This window comes from Botryllus schlosseri, chromosome 16 (assembly GCF_051294905.1).
Source record: "Botryllus schlosseri isolate E-star chromosome 16, Bs_hap1, whole genome shotgun sequence".
Classification (NCBI taxonomy): domain Eukaryota; kingdom Metazoa; phylum Chordata; class Ascidiacea; order Stolidobranchia; family Styelidae; genus Botryllus; species Botryllus schlosseri.
In genome coordinates this window covers 8,778,492-8,805,205 of record NC_137251.1, presented here as the reverse complement: position 1 = coordinate 8,805,205, position 26,714 = coordinate 8,778,492, and the positions used below count along the sequence as shown (strand labels likewise).

The following is a 26,714-nucleotide window of genomic DNA, read 5'->3' as shown; positions in this document are numbered from 1 at the left end:
CAAAGCGTTTGAAAGTAGCTGCCGAAGAATGGGCGTGCCACCAACCATAGAACGGCGAGAAGACTAGTAATCAAGAAACCACGGCCTTTGATTGGCTAATCGGCTATGCTTCAATGAACACCACAGCGTCAGCTTGCTGATTAGGTGATCAAGGGTCTGCTACCGGCGGCGATTGTGAAAGCGCATTGTATGTAGGTTGTTAGATAATGATTTAGGATTGATTCAGGGTATGTTGAGGTACGAAATACATGATGAACAAACAACTGCAGCTTCACAAAAACGTCTAAAGCATGACCGCTTTATTGTGAAGGAAACCGCCGTAGCCTAAATGCCTTATTTTCAACGAGGGAAAGCATAGGCGCATATGCAAGTGCCGACGGATTCCTAGTTTCAGAAAGGATATATCATCATTGAAAGCAAAAATAAAGCTTAGCAACGACACTATAATTTGTGTGATCTTATTGGGCTCAGGTTGTTGTACATAGTTTAAGTTTTCAATGCTCCAAGGATCGGCTGAATCAGCGGGTTATTTTTGGCACTTATCAGATGCTCACATCAAATTGTTTTCACTTGCAAGTGTTGTCAAAGTCCTTAATGATGATGCAGAATAGAGGTGTAAAAGTAAGCACATACTATACTGGATATGAGATGCCAATGATATGGCAAAGTCCTTAATTATCGTGCAGAAAAGGGGGTAAAGGTAAGCACAGAAAGAGCTGCATAGTGCATAGTATCCAGCATAGTTTGTACATAACATCAAGCATAGTCTGTGCTTACATTTACACCTCGTTTCTGCGGCATCATTAGGTACTTTGAAAACAGTTACAAGTGAATTCAATTTGCTGTAAACATCTGATAAGTGCCAAGCCTAACCGTCTGATTCAGCTGATCCCAAGAGCATTCAAAATTTCAACTATGTACTACAACCTGAGCCCAATAAGATCACACAAATTATAGTGTCGTTGCTAAGCTTTATATTTTGTATTCAATCATGATGTATCCTTTCTGAAACTAGGAATCCGCCGCCACTTGCATAAGCGCCTATGCTTTCCCTCGTTGAAAACAAGGCATATAGGCTACGGCGGTTTCCTTCACAATAAAGCGGTCATGCTTTAGACGTTTTTGTGAAGCTGCAGTTGTTTGTTCATCATGTATTTCGTACCTCAACATACCCTGAATCAATCCTAAATCATTATCTGTCAACCTAAATACAATGCGCTTTCAGAATCGCCGCCGGTAGCGGACTCCTTGATCACCTGATCAGCAAGATGCTGCTACGGTAGTCATTGAAGCATTGCCGATTAGCCAATCAAGAGCCGTGGTTTCGTGATTACTAGTCTTCTCGCCGTTCCGTGGTCGGTGGCACGCCCACTTTTCGGCAGCTACTTTCAAACGTTTTGCACGAAATCTAAACGGCCTTCCTGGGAGTTTCTTTTAGGCCTAGTGTCGTTTTTTATCAATAATCTATAGAATAAGACATTACAACGGAGGATTTGTAGGATTTTCCAAATTTTGGACAACCCTAATGTATATAATATGTATAGAATCATGCTTGAGAACAAAGTATTCTTACTGCTGTCCTTGTTACACTGATTTCGATTGATTTCATAGCTGTATTATTACATGTAGTTGTAGATACACGTTTGTCAATTAGATACTTTTTCGTGTGAGTCCTCATCGGAAAGTTAATCTAAATACATACTCAAAGCCGCCCCTAGCCGTCCCTGCAACAAATGTTGTTCTACAGTAGGGTACGGCCAATCCGCTATGGATTATATTTGTTTTCCGGTCTCCCTCAGGATTTTTACATATACCTTTCAGTCCTGTGTGAAGATTTGCTCCATCATTAGTAAAGTGCATTTGCACTTGACAGTGTGCATTAAGGCAGAATCTGCATGCGACCTAAATTTCTCTGTGTTATCCCGAGTGATACTGTGGATTTGCTGGGAACTGATTGCGTGCTATTTCCATCGCTGTATTCGCAGGCTGATTTTGTTGTGTTTTAGGAGAAACCACGGTCTCGCAAACTGTAACTGAAACGACTGTGACCGAAACAAAGACCACAAGCCCTGTTACGGAGAGCACGACATCAGTCGGATCGCCAACGGGATCACCAACGGGATCGCCAACTACCAAGACGACAACTACAGCAAAAAAAACCGAAACTGCCACTACCACGACCAAATTGCCAACTACGACCGCAGCCGGTAAGCTCACCATCCCCGTTTCTTGTGTCGATTGTTGAATTTACATTGAATTTGAGAATATGACACTGTGCAATCGTAAAAAATCCACTGCTTTTCAATCTATCAATGTATTATTAATGATTTCATCTTTTCGATACACCACAAGACCGCGATACAATGAAAAGATAGGAAGGTGTCGAAACGACTTGCAGTTGTCTTTGAAAGCAAACACCCGCTAGACCTGGCGATGTAAAAATAAGGAGGCAGGCACACTGAATGAAAAGTTGAAAAAGATAATATAAAAGGACAAGCAATGCTTGGCTTATTTAGTGATAAAAATAATTTTGTATTGGCTTATTCATAGAATCGTGGTTTGCTGTCTCCAGTCGGTATATTTGAGAATTTCTATCCTGCTCCAGAAATGTCTGAATTTGCAATTTGAAAAATACAAAATGAAGTCATATAATGTTACCTATGTTACCATATTTTGAGATCCGACAAACAGTACACTCTTTTCAAGTTAGGAAGGATCTCATAGCGGACAAGATAATGGGTAATTAGGAAATTTTGACAGAGAATATTATTGGATTGATGCAACCGACCCGAAGCGTCTATATTATTCCAAATCCAAAATGAATGTTTAGTCGATTCAACTGATGGGTGCAAGAATCGTTTTCAACCAGGTTTCAAACAGATATATTGCATATGGACTAATCCTCTAGTTTTTCTGAAATCTGATATTATGCACAAAAATTTCCAGAAATATGCAACGAAATCATGCGCGACCATTCGGAGGTGACTGTGACAAAACAATTCACTGTGACCAGTAATGAGGACCTCGCAGACCTGGCTGAGTTATTTGAAGATAAGCAGACTCAAAGCTGGGTGCCGGAATCCACTGATACCAACCCGTACGTAGAAATCACCCTGAGCGAGTCTGTTGTCGTGACAACAGTTAGCATTCGTGGAGGATTGGGAGAAGACTCTGAACAACAATACGTGACTTCGTTCTGGGTGCAATATCTTGACAATGAAACAGACACCTGGGCAAATGCGACCTCCAAGGACGGATCTGATTCCTTTACTGGTAACAGTGACGGATCCAGTGTTGTGTCACAATCCATCGTACCGGTCACTACGCAGGTATAAAAAAATCGGCGTGTTTCATTTTACCTATGTATATTAAGCTCCATCTTCCAACTCCTATGAAACTCTCGTGGCATGGATATTATATCCTTTCGTTTCTGAAATATGACATATATTAAAATATGACGATTGATGCAATGAGTCATGGCGCATTATTATTTAAAGCGATTTTAAGAGCATTATATGAAAAATGTTGGAAAATGATTGCTTTTCAACACCTGTATATAACACGAAAAACGTATTAATTTTGGGTAAATGATTTATCGGTTAACGTAAATCATTTGATATGGACCCAATAATCACACTTGATGCATGCATATTTTCGTTATTCTCACATATTTTTCAAAATTTGTCACTAAATTTTGTTCAATACCTTGATGTAGTGGCACAATGACGTGATATACTCTAAAGCGGGATTCTTTGTAAATGTTTTAATGCACACGCTGGATATTTAACAGGGAGTATTTTTGTTGTATATTGCTGTATTAATAAGCCAATTCATTCATTCGTCTACAGCACCTAAGAATTCATCCCGCGTCATCCCACAAGGCAATTGCGATGTCTGTCGATGTCGAGGGATGCTTCATATCGCGTTACGAAGAGATTATCAGCACAACGTCAAAGGTGTCTGTCACAACAACAAGCACTCCTATCTCCGAATCTAGCTCCACGACTGCTTCAACTGAAACGGTTAGTATACCCATAAATTGCGCTTTCCTATCTTTTTTTTAATATTGAATATTTGTAGTGTTGATTTCTGTCCTAAATATCGGACCTGCCTGGGAGCATAGCTGTAAGTTTCCTCTAGCAGGTCAAATGAGGGAAAGAGAGAGAGTTTATTTTTGGTAAATTTAGAGGCTATCTGAAGCCTGAATATCAGGAGTACTGAATAGCAGTTATTTTCTTTGATGCCCATTGACCAAATATGATTGGAAAGTTGTTATGTATTATTACCCAAACTTTTCTAAATGCAATTTTTTTGCTCTGGTCTACTCTTGCCATGGTAATCCAATGGCATTTACGATGGTTTCGCATTTGTAAAAGTTTTGGTGCGATAGGGCTGTTGACGCAATGCTACTCATGGCGTTAAACAACTAGTAATCTTTTGACCTACACTGGTTCCCAACACGTTTTTACGACAAACAATTTTTCAAAAATGCAGATCGGTGAAAAAAACGAAACAAATAATTGCAAATATTGTAAGCATATATGGTTTTGCGTTTTCAATTATTTTTCATGGCATTTTTCCGTCTCAGATACAAAATGCATACAATGCCTAAAACTTAGCAACATTGGGTTTAAGATACTTGATTACTTGTTAATTGTCTACTCTAAGTCACTTCGGCACCCTCCTATCTTTTCATTACATCCCAAACTTTTGGTATTTGGATTTGATAAGTGATGATGATGATGATGATGATGGTGATGTCTTTTGAAATATATTTATTTTCTAACTCAATATTCTAAATTTAATTTCCAGCCTACAACCGCCGTTGTGGTCACCACCACATCGCGAGTGTTCCCCACGACAGAGCAAACTACCAAGACCGGCGTCACATCAAAAACAGCAAGCCAAACACCGGAAACAGCCGTCACCACAACGACTGTGCACGTCGAGACCACAGAAGCAACATCTCCCACCACGCCCGCAACTGCCAGCCAATTCACGACATCCAGCACTTCGATACCGCTTACAGAAACGACTCTGTCCTCGCATACCACAGGCAGGCAGACCGAATCGACTGCAGGCGTTGTCACAACCAAGTCGACGATAGTCTATCCGACAAAAACCACTGTGAAGGTTATCCAATCGACACCTGAAACAGTGAGTTGCATCTGAGATATGCTTACAACTGCCTTTTATCAATGTCTGCTTGCTTTTAGACATCACCTTCAAAGACTTCAACGGTGTCAACGGAATCTACCACTACCAAGCAGTCGTGTGCGGTCAGTACAGAACTGTTTCATCATGCTGTAAATTTGTTAAAATAAAATTTCATTCTGGAAACAGGAGGAGTTGCTCAAAGTAGTCAGCATCACTACTCAAATTGAAGTAGAAGTAATGCTATAAATTCCTATTATGAGTAGAAGTAGGAATTTTCAGTACATCAACTGACAAGATAGCGTAATGGTGAAGCGTCTGGCTTCTTGGTCGGTAGGTTGGGGGTTGGATCTTCGACCGGGTCAGACCAAAGCCCCGATTAATAACACTGGTATCCTTGACTTCCCCGCTTGGCGCTCATGCATTACTGGGATAGCATGGAAGGGTGTGCTAGACTTGGAAAGCCATACAAGGCTATATCTGCACCTTCCTTGTCAAGCGGCATATGCACATCATGCACTCATGTTGTATATACACACTCGTGTGTATGTCTTATTAGGAGTCAGTGCATGTGCTGCAAAAATATCAAGGACAAAAACAACGTTCTTTGCTTTCCAACTTCAAGTAGAAGTAGAAAATCGAAGGTCTTCAAAGTACTCAAAGTAAGCAGTTTCAAAAAGAAGATTCGTTCGACATTTCTCATACTTTTACGACATTTCTCATACTTTTAGTAGTAGTAGTAGTGGGCTGACTACTTTCAAAATGTCAAGATGCATCTGCTTGACAAATGAAAATGATCATTGACACTACAAATAGAGTGCTTTTCGCAAGTATAACATGTTACCATAATACAGGGGGCCATTTTCTCACGTTCCCTTGATAAATTCACTCGTAAAAGTGATGAAAAAAAATTTAAAAACTGCTTCCTCTTCATCAAAAAATCAAGTGTAAGAATCAAGTAGTTTCACCTCGCATACTGTTGAAGTATAATTGAATATAGTTTGAAATCATACCGCCTCGAGTAAACAGTGAAAGTAGACAGAACCTACTTGAGAACTCTGAAAAAGAAGAAGTACTTCATTACCACCCACCTCTGGAAATATGTGTCTGACGTTTGTAGAAGGTCCTTGTTAGCTTCCATTGATGTTGAATTTGTTTGGCTTTGCTTACTGCTAGTACTGAACTGTACTATGTTTTGATGGTGAGATACGTTTCTTCCAGGTTGACTGCGAAGACAGCTGCGCTCCGGGATACGTTATGATCCGCGAGCCTGACTCTGATTGCTGCGAATGCAAGCACGAAGAAGCGACGACGACTACTGTTGTCACTACCACCGAATCGACTACCATATTGTGAGATACTATTTTGTGATTGTTTTATGGCACAAACGTAATTACCTATGTGTAAGAGAGGCTCTTTTCATGCAAACTATGTTGACCCGTCATCTAGATGTACATAATGTGACTGGGAACAGTGAATTTCGTCATTTTCTTCGTATTTATTCCAGTAACCATTTTGTAAATATGCAATGAAAACTGCTGTCTTCGCTCCGATTATTCGAAATTTCATGCTGGTGACGTCATATTTTGTGATACGATTGTTGATGTACAATGTTCTTTCCAATTCTCTACTGGTTGCGGACGATTACCCCTGACGAGTGTCAGCCGAAAATATTCTTGTTCATTTCAATATGAATATACTATTCAATTGTAAATTGCAGTTTTGTACCTCAAAGAAGCTCTTCAAATATTTTATAAATAGAGTAATAGCATGCCACACATCCCACAATCAAACCAGTGAATTTATATGTTCAATTCTAAATCGTGAGTATCGTTTGTTTGACGTCTAAATCCGAGTCCATGTCCAGTAAGAAATTTTATTCAAGTATAATGGAAATTGTAAATTATTTTAAATTGCACGTCCAAATCCAGCGTGAAAAATCATGAATATGAATTCAATCCTAATCCTTTTTTCTTTCAAATCAAAATCCATGCTATCTCTGCTGCTCATATAAACTCAAGAATCATTTCGCCATATAAATTGTGATCCGTCTGGAAATCTGAATAGTGCTTGCACGCTATCCAGAGGTGGTCAGTAACAAAGTACATTTATTTTATCAAAGTAGTCAAAGAGCTTCTTAGAGGTACAGAACTTCAATCCACAATTGAGTAGTATATTCATAATGAAATAAACCCAAATATTTTCGGCTGACACTCGTCAGGGGTCAATGTCAACAACTAGTAGAGAATTGGAAATGAATCCTCAAATACTTACTTTTAGTTACTTGCAAATGACTACTTGTACTTGTACTCGAGTAGAAATATATGGCATTACTTCTACTCCTACTTAACTACCAACGATGACTATGTAGACTACTGCTGTCGTTATTATTTTTAAAAGAATACCTGTTTTCATAACTTATTGTCTTATTTTCATTACAGAATCTGCACGTCCCCGATGGAATTCAACCCATGCAAAACAGCTTGCATTGAAACATGTCCGCACATGGCCGACGAATGCACCGATAACACTGAGGCATGTGTCCCGGGCTGTGTGTGTCCCCCGAATACCGTGTACGACGGCAAGACCTGCATACCGAAAGGCGATTGCCCCTGTTACATGAACGAAGTTGAACATCAGGTAATATAATCGTGCTGTCAAGGGTTGGGTAAAATCTTGGACTGAAAAGATTTGATCCTGAATTGAGTAATTATCTTTGTGTCTCGAGCATTCGTGTATCACTTGTTTTAACGCCATAACAGTGTGAATGATGTGGAAATTTCAATTATATAGGGTTACTATACGTCCTCCTTTAGGAGGATTTGTCCTCTCTTTTGAAGAAATTTCCTCCCTTCGTCCCGTTTTCCCTCCTATTTTGACAATTTGTCCTTCTTTTTAGCCTAACATGCTCCAAAATACCACGAAAGACGTTAAATTTCGGCGTAGAAGATAGAGGGCGAGTCACGCGGGAGTCAGATTTGAGAAATGACTTTTTTTTTAATTTTCTTAGTCAACACAACAAGATTTCCAGTAAATATAACATATCAGCTGTTTTCAATTTCCGTAATCTAAATTATATGATTTGATAAAAGTATCCTCTATTCCCGATTCAAAAATATGGCAACCATAAATTATACATTTTTATGCAACCACAAAAATTAAGGCCAGGTCTACATAACATTGAAGATAATTCGGTGGATTTAGACCACATACATTGCCACCAACATGTGTAGCATTGCATTACTTGTTGCGTATGCTGCAATACGACCAAGTCTCAAGGCTTCCACAGTCACTAATACTATTTATAGCAACTATAGTTGCCATTGATAAATTTACTCATAGTGGCAATGAACATGTAATTTCAGTACTCCATGGAATTATTCCATGGAATTAACTCGAATCAGTGTACCCATCCGTAGTACTAACTTTATTTAGAAGTTTCTGACTGTATATTGTGTGTGTTTACCAGCCAAACGATAAGTGGACAAACCCCGAAGACAGTTGCAGCCAGTGCCTATGTATCAACGGGGAGAGCACATGCAGTGTTCCGGACTGTGCCACCCCCGATTGTGGTATTGATGAAGAACCGCAACAGGTAGGCGTATCATAATATGTTGCAAGCTCGCAGTGCTCTATATGTATGGTTTATAAATTCTATTGGATAATTTGAGGACCTTGATTATCTGCTCCCACTTGAAACAGTTTTGAAGTGTCTTGGAAAGAGTTTCTTTTACTTGGATACGAACGGGTTCAGTTGGAGCAGTGGTTCTCAACAGCCGTTCAATGGAAAGTTTCCTGCCGGTCTGCCAATTATATCAGAATATTCTATCTCAATTCCAAAATGCAAGAAGTTAGAATGCTTGTCCATTAATTTAGCATTTCTTTCAAAGGACATTAAACAATCACAATTTAGTTAGATAATTTCGCGAGCTTTGCCATGCAGAAACTTCGATGGTACAATCTAATTTTTGTTTCCAGATTTAAATTTGATTTGCAAACATGGATTATAATAAAACCCAGGGTTAATTTTGATTTTTAAAGATTCAACAGTCCTCAACGTTGGTGTTGAAGTTTTACCCGGCCCACAAGGTCAAAAAGGTTGAGAACTATTGGGTTAGAGTACAGCGGAGATGATTTTGTGGAGTTTGACATAATCCGTATTGCAGCAAACTTAACGACAAACTGCTGGGAAATTAAATAACAGTCTTTGTAAATTTGTGAATTTTATCACATTTTGGTAACAATGCTTTTTTTGTAACAGAATAGGAGTCGTAATCGAGTTTTTTGCATCGGCATACTCACATTTGAACTGCGATTTGCTTATATCAAAATGTTCTGTAGAACGATTTCTGATGCTCTAACTCAGGGCCGGCCAACCCGTGGCCAGCGAGAAGGTTTTGAGTGTCCCGCGAGGTAATTTCCGAAATTAGTAATGTTATCAAAAATTAATTGCACAGATTGTGAACTTGCAAGGCCGACCAAAAATTTGATTAGTCTGGCCGCAACGCTTGAGATGTGATGACTAAAATATCAGTTTCGACTCATTGGCAGATCCATGAGCCAGTCACATTTTGGTAGATCTTTGTACACTACAATAAAGCAGAATAATTTGCGATATATTTATCAAAAGTAAAAATTTTCTACACGCTTCGCGCAATATGTTGTTACTCGATTTCTTGCTTTTAATATTGTTACCCTTATGTGAAAATGAAAGAACGCCTAATGTATCAGATTGAGTCTAACCATATTCGCGATTACGAGACAAAGTGTCGTTCAACATATTCGACCTTGCGATTGCACTCGCAAAACACCGTCAAGTATAAAACCTAGGCACAAAATGATTGACGCATGTTGGTCGAAGCTTTCGATATCGATATGTCTAGGCGCCGAATAGTCCGTTCCTTGCAAACTGAGCCCAGCGATATACAGCAGGCCCGCAATATAGTCAAGTGACAATATTATTGACCTATGAATTTCGAAATATTTTCGCGCTTCGCGCAGCTAGTGGCCCGCGCAATAGTCCATCAACCAAATGTGGCCCTTTGGCTGAAAAGGCTGGCCACTCCTGCTCTCACTCTTGTTTCAGGTCGAAGGAGAATGTTGCCCGCAATGCGTGACAGTTACCAAGCCTACCACGACTACTCTTGAACCGCCCGCTACCACTTCTCCTAGCTCCAGCGTCGTCACAACACCTGCTGGAGAGCGTATGTTGGAAATAACACTTGGCTTATTGCACGAAATGAATAACTTATGCTATACGCCTAATCCTTAATTCCATATTTCTGTAATCTTCCATTAACATTTGTCTTTATGCCTTTGTTCCTTCCTGACAGAATGCGACAAGACGTGCTACTGCATGTACGGATGCGTGAGAGACACGTCTCTGTGTCCCATGCTCTCGAACTGCCCGTACAGATGCATTTGCAACGAAGGCTTTTTCAAGCACAGAGGCCGATGCGCCCATTTGGTGCCGTCAGTGCAATGCTTGCCACCGTCTACGACTGTAACACCAGGTTCGCAGTGTGCTGTTGGCTACAGTAGAAATATTGTTGGTCGTTACTTGCGTTTAAGTTTGAGCTGATGTGTAGGAGTCGTGTACAGAAATTTAGTCGCAAACATGCATACTAGGGTGCTTTTTTCAGGGTTGTAACCAAGTCACAAGTTCATCTGACTTCTATAGTTTTGACTCGAGTCAATTAAGGGATCAACTGGTTTAGTCCGAGTCATGGTGTTAAGACTCGTGTACGGGTTCAAGTCATAGTGTTTACTGTTCAGTATCCAGTTCAAGTTGGGTTCAACTCACCTCAATGAAACTCTCGGGTGATATCGAAGGCTTCGGATCATAATAGACTCTTTTTTTAAACTCTAAACATGTCATTATCAGCAGAGGCTGCCAGAGGTGGTCAGTGAGTAAGTGCTTCTACATTCCAAAGTACTCCAAGTACGTTTTTAAACTGTCACTACTTACTTATGAGGAAATGATTTTGGACTACTTCTGACTAGGCCTAGAATACTTACTTGGAAATTGCTACTTTTACTTCTACTTCAGTATCGAGGATAACCAGTTATCAGATGTAATATTACCGACTAACTAATCCTCTAATACCAGCTCATTTCTCTGTATTTCATAATAAATATGCATGTATTGTTTAATGCATGTGTTTCTTCACTATCCATGGGCTGAGAGTGTTTGATTATTGAATGAATGAATGAATGAATGTGCGATAATAATGATAGCTCCGTCGTTTTTGCAGAAAACGGCACAACTACACCCCCGTCAACATCACCAGGCACTATCCCTCCGGAAATATGTCCGGAGAAGTGCAGCTGCACGCTTGGCTGTGAAGACGATGGGGATTGTTCGGAAGAATACGGATGTTCTGTTGATGTGAGTTTCGCAAATGGGTTTCTAATCCTTTTTTCATGAGAGTGCAAGATATTTTCTTTGAATTTTCTCCACGGGAACCTGTTGACAACCAAACCATTTGCGCCTAGCCACGTTAGTAGCATTGAAACTGAAGTGATGTAAATGAATTTGTTTGGTGCTCACACATGAATGTTATAACAAGGCGATAACATTATTGCCAAGGTGAATGGTACTTGGTCACTGCAGCTGTCAAAATTTGATATTACGATGTGCTTTAGGATAGAGATCATAAATATCTAGAAACATGTTGAATGATGGTTTTTCCTGAAGAATTCCACACTTATAATTCAATATGCCTTAGGATTGTTCTTGCTCGGATGAAAACGCTGACAGGGTGAATGGACGTTGTGCCGGCTACCCAGAAGAAAACAGTTGCCCGCCGACGACCACAACACCAGCTCCAACAACAAGGCCAAGTAAATATACCTTATTCTGTGTTAGTCCTTTGCTAACCAACTTATTATTAGTATATTCGTGGTTTCATACCACATAGAAAACTCTAGCCAAAAAGTTTTGCCACTTCTGTATTATTAACTAGTAACTCTAGTGTATTCCAATGATACCGCTCTCTAGGCTACAGCACACAGGAATGGCATTTTCAATAATTTGAGAAGTCTTGAAAAGATAGACCTGTAATATCAGCATATAATGTATCCACTTGAAAAGTATCGCCATTCATTTCTCCTACTTATGTCACTAATCCCTCACACAGAAGTCAACTTCATGGAGTCTCACTTGGAGTATTCATGGTATCGATGTGTGTCCGCAGTAATTTGAAATTCCGCTCCTAATATGTAATGTGTATTTCGCTGCTCGTAAATCGAATTTGTTTCTAAGCATGCCAACCTGGAAAAGAGATCAAGACCTGCCCTTGCCACAAGACATGCTCTAATATGGCCGACCCTGACTTCGAATGTCCTGCCGTCTCGGATGAGTGTGAATTTGGTTGCGATTGTCCGCAAGGCATGGTCGAACACAACGGCGAATGCATCGAAGAGACGTCCTGCCCATGCTACCATAACGGAAATTACTATAAGGTTAGATCGTCGCTTATTCACTCATCTCATTCGGTTGGCCAACATAGAGTGGTGACTGTGCTACAAATTTCTGCGTATTGTATTGGCAATAGGGCCTGTTGCCAGTTCCCCACAGGCTCATATTCTACTTACATCTGACTCCGTGCAAATACATTCACATGGTGTCTGATGTTTCTTTCAGTTTGGCGATCAAATCGAAGGCGAAAAATCCTGCGAGAAATGCGTTTGTACCGAGCTTGGCATGAACTGCACCAAAACTTGCGCAATCACTCCGGAACAGTGCGCAGCTGAAGCTGGAAGACTGGTCTACATCGACGATTGCTGCCAGTGTCTGCCTGTAACTTCAACTTGTAAGATACCTATTTTCACGGTTTTGAGATATTAGCCACTCATTGAATGCTATTCTTTAGCAGCGACATCGACTGTCTCCAGCACCGCGTCGACTGGAATTAGCACCACCACCACAGAATCTGAGGTAATGAGAACCTATTTTCTTGTTTATATTTAGGCTTTAAGCCATTGATTCTTAACCTTTTTGCCAGCACGAACCGCTAAATTAATGTGGGTGGTTGCGTCACTTGCGTGGATCCCAAACCTTGAACTTTTGGGAGCTGATTACTAATCAATGGTCATAATTTGTCCTAATGATGGCCTCATATCGCCACTTGGTGTAGATCTTGCCTAAAAAGCTACCCGATTACGCAAAACGGGCAATCACTTAGGCTTGAGAACTATAGTGAGCGCTGATAATAAGACAAAATAGGGGCGCAAGTCAAAAATAATGACAATTTTACAATTTTGATTTCAACATTGACCTTGTTTCGACTCCTTAGTCCGCGACCCAGGTTAAGAACCCCAGCTTTAAGCAGTGTTGTTGCCACTTAATTTCCGTAGAATTCCACGTGCTGCTACTTAATCCTGAACTACCGATGTATCAGAATTTATGACTATTTCATTCGTCAGAGTACCACCACTCCAAAAGTGGGAACGCTTTCGACTACTGCAGCAGAAACTGTTTCCACCGAGAAGCCAATTGGAACAACACAAAAGTCGACCACTCTCAAACCCATCGTAACCACACCTTCAGTTGGTATGTCACATTTTGATAGCAAACACCTGTTCATTGTTTTCAACATGAAGAAATTTTAACCACATATTTTGGCTTCCTCTTTTTCCAATGAGACTGGACCGCTACTGGCTATTTAGGGTTACCAATTCAATCGGGGATGTATGATTTCAAAAAACATACGGTAGGGCACTTGTGCATGCATGTGCGATATCTTAAAAGCTACTAATGCACCGACTACATCAGTTATTGGGGAAATCCATCTTCACTGAATCTATCTTTGCCACATATTTGAGTAGGTCGACCTTTTGTTGTACTTGAGGCCAAGTTGAATTGAAGTAATGTTGAGCCCTGCTCAAGTCAGTCCTCTGACAGATCAAACCTCGGTTGATCAAGTAATAGTGTTTTGTCATTTTTACTGCTGGATGCAAAATATTTAATCAGTGTGATAGCATCGACTTTTCTCGTGTGCAGTGTGTGTATCACCGCTGGTGCCGCACGAATGTGGCTGCAACGCCACTTGCGGCGATTTGGACCAAGAATGCAACGAAGATAACTGCAAGCCTGGATGTTACTGTCCAGAGGGCATGCTAATGGATGGGACCAAATGCGTCAAAGACGACCAATGCTCGTGCTACAGCGAGGGCACCAAGTAAGTATTTGGTCGGGTCGGGTGTCTTTAACGTGGCTAAAAGATGTAATTCAGTTGTGGAGAAGTCTACTAAAAACTCAGACCAGCAGACCCATAAAGATGATTGGTTGTCGTGATTCCATGACTATAACATACCAGGCTGTTTGTGACGTATGTTGATTTTAAGCAAGGACATGGATTGATAGGACACGTAATGGCTAATCTACAAAAAAAACTTGAATTGAAGTTGTGTGTCTTACATGAAAGAAATTATTCCGTCTAGTTTTTGTTGTAAACACATGCCATTTTTCATTGGATCCGGAGGCTGGACCTTTGGCACAAGGAATGTAGATCATATCAAAATTGTTTTCCCACTATATTTTGGGCGTTCTGTCAATTAGTGTGTGTGCTTATTTACATAATAGATGATTTACTCCATAGATAAGACTATATGCAATCAAGTTCCTGGACATTTAGTAACACATTAAACAGCCGCCCAGATGTTTGCTGGCGAAACATCAATGACAACACATTGAGTGCAGTTTGTGTTTCGTTCTATTTAGCTGATATCTTCGATGGCAGATTGAACCAGATCACAGTTTCGATAATCTTGATGTAACAGTTGATGGCCTCACTTTCAGATACCCAGAGGGCGGACAATGGAGTACTAGCGATTGCATAACATGTTCGTGCACGTCTGGAGAGATAAAATGCGAGAAGGCTTGCAAGTTGAAATGCGCCACTGGTCGTGAAATGCTGGTCCTCAATGAAGACAGCGATCAGTGCTGCTACTGTAGAGCCTGTGAGTTTTTCATGTCATTGACTCGCAACCGTATGGTAGACACAAATGTATTACAGTGCCTACGACCACAACGAAATCGCAATCTACTACAACTGCGAGTTCGACGGTGTCAATGGGAACAGAGACAACGCCGGTCACTGCCACCACACCGCAGGCGTGTAACGGATGTGTTGTATCTGAAAGGTAGGGCAGATTCACGGCATGCTTAATTTGACCACAGAGATTGGAACTGGAAATAGTGCAGAATTTGATTTGGATGATTAATGATTGTCTACATATATTTTGATTACTATTTTGTGAAATCTCGTACCATAGTACTTTTCACATAAACTGTAGCTCACTAGATTAAAATAAACTGATTGCCCAACCTCTGTTACGCAATCAACGTTTTGATTGATGGTTCTATATTAACAAGGCTCAGACCGTTGAATATTTCGTACTGCATCTAACCCAACTGTTTGTAGCTGTTTGGAAGTTGGCGCCCAATGGGAAGTCGACTCGTGCAAGACCTGTAGCTGTAATAACGCGAATGGTGCCACAGACTGTGTTGTGAAAGAATGCGTTGTGAAAGAGTGCGAATCGGGATATAAGGAAGAAACGCCGGATGGCGAATGCTGTCCCAAATGTGGTAAGTATATATTGCTGTATCAGTGAGAATTATTAAGACACTCAATATTTCTGCTTGAAGACTGAATATTTATGTTAATGCAATCTATTTCCAATTCTCTCTAGTATAATTCTTCCATCTTTCAATTCCATGGGCAGTGGGCACTCAAGAGACCAATTATCATTTTAAAGTATTACATGATGCATATTTGGCAAACGTGGTTTGCGGTACAGAGCTTGGAGATTTCTTTCATCACAGCATCCATTCCAGTTACAAATTTATTATAACTCATAGACTTTACGGGTGTCTCTTATAAAGGGATTCAAACAAATTCAAAGTATGACATAGAAATCAGAATTGCAGACATGAAATTCACATTGTAAATATGACAGCAACAAAACTTGAAGTATATGGTATAGTAATAGCAACGCTAAATATAAAAATGACTTCCTCAAAATAAAAGCAAGCTAATAATAGATTTGTAAGTTGTACAGAAACTCTTCATGTTATCAGCATCTTCAACGTGTGGTATCATTTTTGTCCATTTGATAGTTGATACAATTATCATTCTTTTTATTGTAGTACCGATTTCCTGCCCCGGAGAGTTCCAATGCGGATCGCATAATTGTATTCCATTGAAATGGCGGTGTGATGGAAAGGCAGATTGTCTTGATGGCAGCGACGAATCGGAATGCACCACAACGACATCTGTTCCACCCACAACTGGCAGCACCACAGTATCGACGACTTCGCAGTCCATTAGAACATCACGTAAGTGTATATGACTTGAATATCTGATGGGGGGCACAAAAATAACATTTAATTCATGTGTTTTTTGATTCCATGTTCTGTATGTGTTGTTTCTATGTCGACATATTACGAGGTTAACAGCTCATATATTTGCTTTGCCGTTGTTACTTTAAAGAGTTATGTAATTTAAATTGATATGATTCTCATAACGTACCTTTATATGACGAATCTTCATGATGTAAGTGAGCGGAAACTTTTAAAGAAAATGTATGCAATTAACGGCAATTAATTAATATTTTCCAAATGTATACCCGTTATTCCGAATTATCAATTTTAGTTTGGATTTCATTGACATATCTGACATCTATTTTAGCTGTAACCGGTCACCCGAGTCCAACAACCACAGTTGTGACAGAGAAGACAAGCACAACAACGGAAGGTATCAATTTTTTTCCAACATAACTGTTGAAATTTTGAAAATGAATAAAATCGTAAATACCAATATATTACTGATGAACTCTTGAATATATTTTTTTCCTGTCTAATTTCAAATCAATACTTATTAGAGTCATATTTTCACCCCTAAACATCCCCGGAAGTTCGCAAAACTGGTCATTTTCACTCGTGTTTCCAGAATAATTGAAGGAATCAAGTAAAGTGGATGTCATGCAAATCACTTTATATCTTTTTCGCTAAACTCGATTGATAGATGGCCCCGTACATTAATAGTGGTTTACTGCTAATACCGCTTGTGTCGTTATTTTCTAACCATCGACTACTGCTTGTGAAGTCAACCGTCGAATAAACTAACAATATTAAATAGGAAATTGTTGCTTATCATATTGTGGTCCGCATTAAATGAAATATTTCACTGCTGTTGAAGAAACTGAACCTGTCAAATCGCCAACCACCGCTCCATCGGTGCCAGTCGAGTCCACAACGACTAAGAAAACGCCACCGACAAGCCCGACCACCCAGTCTACAATCAGCGTCGTGATAACCACCACAACATCTGGAGGTGTCATCAGCACGTCAAGTCCTGTCATGACATCAGAATCCGCGATGACGACTGTGCTGCAGTCTGCTGAAACTACAACAGGCTCAAATGTTACGACCACCACAGCGAGTAAGATTATATCGTCAATTTTCACCAATACAGTCAAGCAATACACTATTCCTCAAAAATACTCATAAATTTGACTGGAAATGGTGATATGCCCTGTAAAGGTCTTGCTACTTGTTACTACAGGGAAAAAGGAAACAACAAATGAATAAAAAATATGACAGCAGTTGTTGACCGTAAAAATACATCCAGTACTCACATAAAAGTAGAAGTAATAACATAAATTTCTACTCCAGTGAAACCAGAAGTAGTGATTTCCGGGTTAGTAAAGAAGTAAGTACTCTAGGCCTAATTTTACCTAAAAAGCTGAAAAATCTCTAGTAGTAGTAGTTTTAAAATGATAACCACATGAGTAAATAATGCTAGTGGGCAAAACTGGCTTGGAGTAGAATTGCTTTGTTACTGACCAATGCTGAATTTGGGACAATATTAATCATTCAGCGTTCCCTAACACTGCACTTTAACAGGAGATATTCAATGACATTTTAAATTTATGGTGGAGGGTTTCTTTGAGACCTTGCGGCACGCCTTTTCTAAGTTTTTGTCCCAGAAAAAAAGTTGATTTCTAAAAATAAGAGAAAATAACTCGGTGAAATGGTAGCCAGCGATGACAAGTCAGCTGGTCACATTGTACATTCATTTATACGCCTATATGTTGTAAATATATGTTGTCAAAAGTATAATGAAATAATATGTGTAACAATATATTTAAATGTAATGTGCATATTATATATGTATCTTCTCATCCCATATGTTCAATAGACTGTTGTGTCGAGGCGGAGTTGATGTGATGCATTAACAGATGACCAGATTCTGATGATCTACTTCATTTTATGCAGTCACCTGCCAATCGCCTTTCGTTCCATCCGGATGTAGATGTGCCCGTACTTGTCATATGGCGGCCGCCGGAAAAGATTGTTTTGTCGGAAGGTGCATGCCTGGCTGTGAATGCCCGGACAACATGATCGAGCATGAAGGAACGTGCATCGAAGAAAGACAGTGCCCTTGCTACGATCACGCAAACGGAATACTTCTTGGCGTAAGACATAATTGCGTGTTTACTTATCATTAATTGTGGTAATTCATTCGTACGTTGTCTTTGTAAGATGAACGAGATCATGAGCCAGAGCGATTGTGAAATATGTCGTTGTGGATTCAGCGGGATTGAATGCGAAAAGGCTTGCAACAAGGAATGTACCGACACTCAGGAGCTTGTGGAGAACGACGGAGAATGCTGCTATTGCCGCGAAAAGCAATGCAAGCACGAGGAAGAATATTATGAGGTGATGAATAGGATAAAATCCTACTTTAGATTGAATGTATTTTGGTGTCTTAACGCCTAGTTTGATTGTCGTTTTCCAGGTCAGGTGCTGTAGAAATTAATGCTCTATGGTCTGAATTTTTTGTCACTCCAAACACACAAAGACTACTACGCTTTCCTATCTTTTCATTATATAGCAATCTTGTAGTGTTTTGATCTATCTGATAACATTATTTATTCAAATATCTAACTTTCCCACTAAAACAAGAGATATCTTGCTTGATAGTCTACGAGATTTTATGAATAATAACTTGGGCTGGACATAATCCAGTACCTGAGTGATTTGACTCTGAATTGAGCAACAGGTTTTGATTCCAGTATACGATTCGAACATAAGAGCATGGATGATATGGGGAATTGTAATATACATCTTTTATGTGACCACAAAGAAAGTATTGCCAGCGTCGCTCATGATTTCACAGAAATGTGATTAACGCTAACGGAAGTGGCTTTGTACTACATGTTTGGATGCTGTGGTAGGACCAAATGAGGCTTCAAAGCATTGTAGAAAAGCATAAAACTATAACAATTCTCGTTGATAATCCAACTCTTTGTAGCAAGGGACATATAATTTCTATACTCCAAAAAATCGTTTTTCACCAATCGGCTGAATCCAATTTATGCTCGATCCATACTTGAGCTTTACCTCTTTACCCCATTTTAACGCGACACGGCGGTTGAGAATCACTGCTGTAACTCTTTGATTTATATTTTGTCTGTATTATCAAGGCTGACGAGGTTTGGTACCCTGACAATTGCACTATGTGCAAATGCGACGCCTCTGGCGAGCCAAACTGCGGAGAACATTGCCAGATCAAGCAATGCGACGAGGGTTACGAACTGATCAACGAAGACCCAGATGACGACGTATGCTGCCAGTGCCGACCTCTGAAATACTGCACCGATGAAAACAACAAATTCCATGAGGTATACTATCTGATTCTTACTACTAGACTTGATAGGTCAATGGTGGTCAAACTGCGTCAATTTGAGTCTTTGATCGCGGCTCTTCAATGATTGCGCAAATTCACACGCAGTTCGTAATCTTGCCGAGAGGTTGAATTATGAAGCAATACATTCTATCACGCATTAATAGTATTCCAGGCCTAGTTTCGCTTAAAAGTAGAAGTAGAAAAGTTATTAAGAGCAGAAAATTAATGAGAGCCGCATGAAATTGTTGCGTTGCCTGAGAAAACGCTGGGAAACCAATTTGGCTCAATTCAGACCCACATGGCTGGTAAAGGTTAGTAGAGTTCGGATTTTTAAAAAAGCATCTATGGTAGGTTTGCGATAGTAATAGGGTAGCTATGCCGAACCAACATTGTTGCTCAGTATGTGTGAACGCATTTCGCAGGTTGGTGAGAAGTGGGAAGTAGGACCTTGTAAGACGTGTGAATGCAACGAAGCTGGGCAGACTACATGCACCGAAATCGCATGCGCCGCGTGTCCGGCGGGCGAAGAGGCCGTTCACGTTGAAGGGAAATGCTGTCCGAATTGTGTACGATCAGAAACAACCACTACCTTGTCAGAACCAACTACTGCCTCGACCGGTAAGACCTTGTGTGGCTGAAAATATGCTTTTATCTCTCCTCTATCCGTATTCATCAAATTCTCTGAATGTCAGAGGTACAGAACTTCAATATACAATTGAATAGTATATTCACATTGAAATGAACCGAATATTTTCGTCTGACACTCGTCAGGGGTAATCGTCAGCAGCTAGTAGAGAATTGGAAAGAACACTGTGTATCAACAATATAATTTTATGATGTTATTGTGTTTAAACAATCAAGGTAGTTCTGGTTGTCACAGAGTCCGTCATGATGATATCAGCACCAGTCCATACTGATCAACCAATGTTTTGTACCGTAAAGGCTGCTGCACACTGGCTCTCGCGACACGACAAAACGAGAGAATCGCGCCTGTCTGTGACAAAACCATGCACACAGCGTCGCCAGACTACGCAACAAAGCGTCGGCGGGCTGGCTGCGCAACTCGCCGACAGAGTTGAAAAATTCCAACTTTGTCGCGAGTTGCGGGCTCAGTCGCAGTAGAAAATAAGCACGCGCTCTTCTTTCGACGGTGCTGTTGCAATCTTTTCTAATCGTTCAACTTCTTAATTTAACATACTCGTGTACCAGATGCGTAATTTATCTTGGGATTGACTCAGGGCGCTGTATGATATCCAACAAGCCCAGAAAAAGAATGATTCAACCTCAAGTTGGTAACTTAAAGATGGATGAACGAAATGAAGATATATTTGATAATTAAATTACTATATGTTCACAATACAAGATGAATAACAGAGAACAGGACCGCTAGCCCGCCAATGCCACTGACATGCTTGACATTACGAAAGTACTGGTAGGCCAAGAAGAGTAGGCCTATATATTATAAAGATATCTGATTGATGGAGTATGTCATGGCGTTTCAACGATTAGACACCTTCTTGTTTATATTCTTTGTATATTGGGTACTGTATATTGTGCATCTGCGTCTTGAGTTGAAATAATAGACTGAGTTTTCGAATTTGAGAATATCTTAGTGGCATTTTGGTGTATTCCTTATCAAAATTCGGAGCTGTCAGTACACATAGAAAACACATATGTGTAGGAAGTATCTTGATGTGTTCTTCAATAGTAATAACCAAGAACCTAAACTGTTACGAAATAAATAAGCTGGTACAGAACAGATAGGCCTACGTTACGAGTGTACGACTCGGTGTCCCAGTGTGCAGCAGAACGCAACTACCGCGCAAAGCCAGTGTGCAGCAGCCTTAAATTTGGAGATCTGTGTTCTCCCATTGATTGACGAAATCTCTCCCTCCTTCACTCTCTATCGGTTACAAATAAGACTAGTTGAACGACACCTACGAGATAACATATTTTTTCAACTCGAGGACGGTGTGCCGGTAAGTTTAGCCAGGGGCTCTTAATTCATTTAGTGTAGACCTGTAATTTTCTTTATTGTTTGTGCGAACCTCTTTTGTGACATAGCCTGAAAAAGTATTTTCTGAACTATGTTGATCAGACTTACCGCAATCAAATTAAAATGAAATGGCAACAAAATGACTGTTTCGAATTTCAAATCAAAAAACAGTACATAGAGTTTTGATCGTCTGTTCGCTTCGACTATTTGAATCCTTTTATGCCGGTGACGTCATATTTGGTGATGTGACTGCTACGATGTTCTTTTTAAATCTCTACTAGTTGCAGATAATTACCCCTGCCGAGAGTCGGACGAAAATACATGGGTTTATTTCAATACAACGTGTTGTTCAATGGTATAGTGAAGTTCTGTATCTCCGAGAGTCTCTTTAAATTTAAGATGGAGTGATTTGCTTTTCAATATCGTCAATTCAATCTGAATAATGACTAATCATTAGTCCTTAGTGAGATCAGAGGATGTTGGTGAATTAGTGCGAAGAAACCGATTCCAAAGACTTTGATGGCTTCATACTTTCATTGGTGATAACCTTGCAATACAGAAAACACTGTGGCTTTTTTATCCCCACCATCGCGGGTGATGAAAGTAAAATGAAATGTATTCTTCGCTTCACTTTCTTTTCGCTGACATTTCCTGATGAGTGATGATAATTTAATTTGATATCAGGCTGCAACTGATATGATTTGACAATTATTAAACTGCGTCACTAGAAATCATCAAGATCAACATTAATTTTGATTTCATTTGGTGTCGTGCTAGCATCGATGCTGTGACATAGTTTTATGTGTATTGAAATAAAAATACCAAGAATTTCAATGCTCTTTCACGGACCCCTTAGCACTAGTCTGTGGACCCCCAAGGGCACCATCAATCTCAGTTTAAGAGTCTCTGGCTTAAACAAGTTAAGGTTTTCTGATTTTCCTAGGTTTTATTTGAGTAACTCTCTTCGATTCGACTGGATTTAATTATTACATTCTTCTCTCTTGAACAGAACGTACGACAACACCAATAGTGGTAGTGTGCTTGGATGATCAATTCAGATGTGACATGGGCCAGTGCATCAATGACAGTCAAGTGTGAGTATCGCGTGTCACAATCGTGCTGGTATCTGCTGGGAGAGGCTGTTGAACTAGTTAGCGTTGAAACTAAGTAGAATTATAAGTAACATTGTAAGTACCTAACTAATGACTCTACAAATACGTGATATCGTCAAATACATATCATGTTACATGGGCTATTTCACCTGTGATAATTTCTTGTGACAATATCACTCAATAAAGTGATAAACACTGGTCACTAAACTACTTTCTGCTTTTCATATTCCAAAGTTTATAAAGTATGTGTGGAGTTGTAATGACTCGAGTCACGATTTTTTGGTGTTTCAACTTGACTCGAGTTATTATCTCAAAGTACAGAAAATGACTCGACTCGACTTGAGTCAATCTTTGTGTTGACTCAACTTGTACTCAAGTCATTGCGCATGAGTCCGACCAAGTCATATGACTCGAGGCTCCAACGGCCAAGTCTGACATTTCATTGTAATTTCGAAGAATAGTAAAGTTATCACATTATTGGTATTTTGATTATTAGTACTGGTACAAGAAAATACGACCAGAAACTGTTGAAAGTAAGGAAAATTAGTATCACCAAGCAGAGTTGTAAAAAGTTTGCTTAGCAAAACTAACTCGAAATTGAACAGTTAATACAATGACTTGGACTCGGACTCGATTCATAACACTATTACTAGGACTCGAACCTCTGCTCGCCGACTTGGACTCGGACTTGACTCGGTGGTGCATTGAAAATGACTCGACTTGACTCGAGTCAAAACTATAAAAGTGAGATTGACTTGTGACTCGTAACCTTGGGACGATTATCTTATCTTAATCCTGGTATTTAGTAGAAATATACCACATGAGTAACTCAAGTATACAAAGCCTACTTGAGATAAAACTAGAAGTAATTCATTACTGAAAACCAGTTCTGAGCTTAGTTTTGCTTGAAAAACTGAAAATATGTTAAGTAGGTAGAGTTAACCACTTGAGAATATAGTGTAGGTAGCTACTTGGTTACAGACCATGTCTGGAGCTTGGTGTTTGATTATTATCATCGTTATTTTTCAGATGCGATGAGATCAAAGATTGTGTCAACGGATTAGACGAAGATGAAGACCTCTGTGTACCTCCATCTCCACCTCAGAACACAACATCTCCTGTTACAACAACACCGCAGTCCACAACCACTACAGTTGAGGTAATTATCTTGTCAGAGCAACGGAAAATCACGGCTGCGCTTTATAGCCCTACCTTGAGCACTGAGCAGCGATAACAGCAAATTTGTCCCGTGAAGTTGGTTCAAGCAGAGGGGGCATGGAATGTCGAAAAATCCGAGCACACAAACTCCTTCATATTTTGTGATACGATTGTTGATATAAAATGTTTGCTTCAAATCTCTACCAGTTGCTGACGATTACCCCTGACGAGTGTCAGCCGAAAATATTTGGGTTCATTTCAATGTGAATATACTATTCAATTGTATATTGAAGTTCTGTACCTCCAAGAAGCTGTTAAAATAACGCACCTATCAATAATGCATTTGAAATGCGTCATGCTAATGAGCATGGAGGCTCGATATGATGTAGTTATCAAAGCCAAGCTTTTACTTTTCATTCAGTGTGTCTGCCTCCTATATACATCGTCTAGGCCAAGGTGGGTGTCAGATTTCAAAGACTACTCAGTCGTTTCGACACTTTCCTATCTTTTAATTGTATCGCAATTTTTGTGATGTATTGAACTCATAAAAATTGCTAATAAATCGAACTGGAACTGGAACGGGCCACAGAAGTCATCACCCTAAAAACTTTAGATTATTAGATAAGAAATAAACAAACGCACAGCATCCTGGAAGAATTAGAAATTGAAACACTGAAATACATACCCTCTGAATAAAGCAAAATCTAACATCATTGCTAGATCGATAGTCTTCGATACTTCCCAGCTAATCTTAGGCTTGATTGTTGACACGTACAAAGAATCATTAATATTGTAACTCAGTTAATATAACATTTATATCAACGCTATCGCATGTGCAGTTATTAACCACTATTTCTGTTCTACAACGAAATGGGTGCTCCCAGGGGTGGTCAAAGTAGTCCTCATTTGTACACAAGTAGAAGTAGTGATTTCCAGGTAAGTATTTCTGGTCAGTTTTTGCCTAAAAATGGAAAACTGAAGTATAAGTAGTCGAAAGTATAGCCACTTAATGAAGGAGTGCAAGAAGGCAGAATCATACTTCAGTGCTACGAAAAGTAGAAGTGCTTCGTTATTGACCGCCTTTAGGCGCTACAACATCATATATATTTTACACACAAATACATTGCGAATGCAGCCATCCTGATTTGGTTATGTATCTGTACAGACTACGACGTTACCTTGCGTATTTGAATGCGGAAATGGAGATTGTCTGCCTGCCGAGGAGTTCATATGCGACGGTGAAGTTCAATGCCCCAGCGGCAAAGATGAGGTAGACTGTCCGACTACTCCAGGTGAGTTGACGTACATCAGTTTTCTGTTGCTGATGGGTAGCGTTATATATTTTTTTCTCTGACTCTCGACATTGTACCCAACCTCCATATTTTCAGAGGTGGTAGAAGTAGACATTCTTACTACTCCAGTACAACTAGAAGTGATATCGCATATTTTATACTCAATTACAAGTAGTAGTTTGAAAGAAAGAGTTTGAAAAAGTAGATTTTTTAACAACGCTGCAAACTTTTAGCAGACAATTGGAGATAGCTACAGACTGAGGCAAAATGACTTTAACACTCCAAACAGGTGCCATTATCAAAGATTTAGTCTGTTACTGTGATACAGGTGCGATATCAAGGGTTGCCAACTCAAAACGGGTCACGGGGCACTTTTCAAATTTATCAGAGGCCGCGGGCCACATGAATTCAATATCGACACAGTTTCACAACCAAGTTTATAAATCTTTTCGTCAGTACAACGCTGTGCTCTCTAACAGGCTGGCATATTTGCCACAAAAGAGACAGAATGCTATCAAAGAAATACCAATACAACAGAAATTTTGTGATCATCAGTTTCAATATATTTTGAACAATGAGCTGCGCACGATACCTCACAACACTTTTCAGTGACTGAAGGATTGATATTGGGGTTAACTAGACGCGGTATTTGCTAGAAAACTAGCTCCAGGTCAAGCTTGATCTTTTGAGGATGCCTCAAGTCCTTTTCTAAGCGTTTGGGTCTTGACAGTGTCTAGGCCATTGCACGTCAAGGCAACATGCACATTCATATCAGCTAATTCTTCCTAAATGGAATGCTATTACCATCGCCGAAGCCTTAAGACGTAGTGAGGAATAGTGATGTTGGGCACAGGAGAATAGCTTATTTTGAACAACAACTACAAAATTTCTAAACTGAAATCAATTTCAGCATTTCAAAATGCATTATTAAGCGTTCTTTCAGAAATCTCAAATTAGTAGTGTTGCCTAACGAACTGCTTAGTAAAAGTAGAAGTTGTCTAAGAAGAAGTTGTCTAATAACATAACCGCTCGAGAAAGTGTTGCGAGTAGACAAAATCTACTTGAGCATTCCGAAAAATTACAAGTTCATCGTTACTGACTCTGATTAACTTTATATGAGTATTTCCCATGGGTGTTAAAGCGATCAGGCTGCTGCGAGTGCCAAGTCACGTTTGCAGATTTCAAAGTCCCCCACAGAGTGTGTCCGTTTCATTTGCTGTATCTCCCGAGTCCAGATCATAAGTTCAAATCTATTATGCGACCGACTCTGTCACACCTGTGAAGATGTGTAGCGATTCAATTGCTC

General features: G+C 39.8%; 1 protein-coding gene across 2 annotated transcripts in view; it reads left to right on the top strand.

Annotated features, from left to right (window-relative positions):
• The window catches only part of LOC145459500 (uncharacterized), a 103,885-nt gene that overhangs the window by 64,014 nt on the left and 13,157 nt on the right, over window positions 1-26,714 (top strand). Inside the window, exons 65-94 of one of the 2 annotated variants that reach the window (XM_080338159.1) lie at window positions 2,007-2,207; window positions 2,947-3,329; window positions 3,849-4,022; window positions 4,813-5,157; window positions 5,217-5,279; window positions 6,376-6,506; window positions 7,596-7,794; window positions 8,624-8,749; window positions 10,241-10,358; window positions 10,488-10,667; window positions 11,409-11,542; window positions 11,883-11,997; window positions 12,419-12,618; window positions 12,800-12,968; window positions 13,032-13,093; window positions 13,582-13,708; window positions 14,159-14,336; window positions 14,957-15,117; window positions 15,174-15,300; window positions 15,582-15,745; window positions 16,307-16,495; window positions 16,848-16,913; window positions 17,358-17,600; window positions 18,437-18,636; window positions 18,704-18,880; window positions 19,648-19,845; window positions 20,273-20,468; window positions 22,856-22,940; window positions 23,988-24,117; window positions 25,282-25,408. In XM_080338159.1, the coding sequence (XP_080194285.1) occupies window positions 2,007-2,207; window positions 2,947-3,329; window positions 3,849-4,022; window positions 4,813-5,157; window positions 5,217-5,279; window positions 6,376-6,506; window positions 7,596-7,794; window positions 8,624-8,749; window positions 10,241-10,358; window positions 10,488-10,667; window positions 11,409-11,542; window positions 11,883-11,997; window positions 12,419-12,618; window positions 12,800-12,968; window positions 13,032-13,093; window positions 13,582-13,708; window positions 14,159-14,336; window positions 14,957-15,117; window positions 15,174-15,300; window positions 15,582-15,745; window positions 16,307-16,495; window positions 16,848-16,913; window positions 17,358-17,600; window positions 18,437-18,636; window positions 18,704-18,880; window positions 19,648-19,845; window positions 20,273-20,468; window positions 22,856-22,940; window positions 23,988-24,117; window positions 25,282-25,408 (4,968 nt within the window). Of the gene's footprint in view, window positions 1-2,006; window positions 2,208-2,946; window positions 3,330-3,848; window positions 4,023-4,812; window positions 5,158-5,216; window positions 5,280-6,375; window positions 6,507-7,595; window positions 7,795-8,623; window positions 8,750-10,240; window positions 10,359-10,487; window positions 10,668-11,408; window positions 11,543-11,882; window positions 11,998-12,418; window positions 12,619-12,799; window positions 12,969-13,028; window positions 13,094-13,581; window positions 13,709-14,158; window positions 14,337-14,956; window positions 15,118-15,173; window positions 15,301-15,581; window positions 15,746-16,306; window positions 16,496-16,847; window positions 16,914-17,357; window positions 17,601-18,436; window positions 18,637-18,703; window positions 18,881-19,647; window positions 19,846-20,272; window positions 20,469-22,855; window positions 22,941-23,987; window positions 24,118-25,281; window positions 25,409-26,714 lie in introns of both variants that reach the window. The other variant, XM_080338158.1, reaches the window with a different exon arrangement.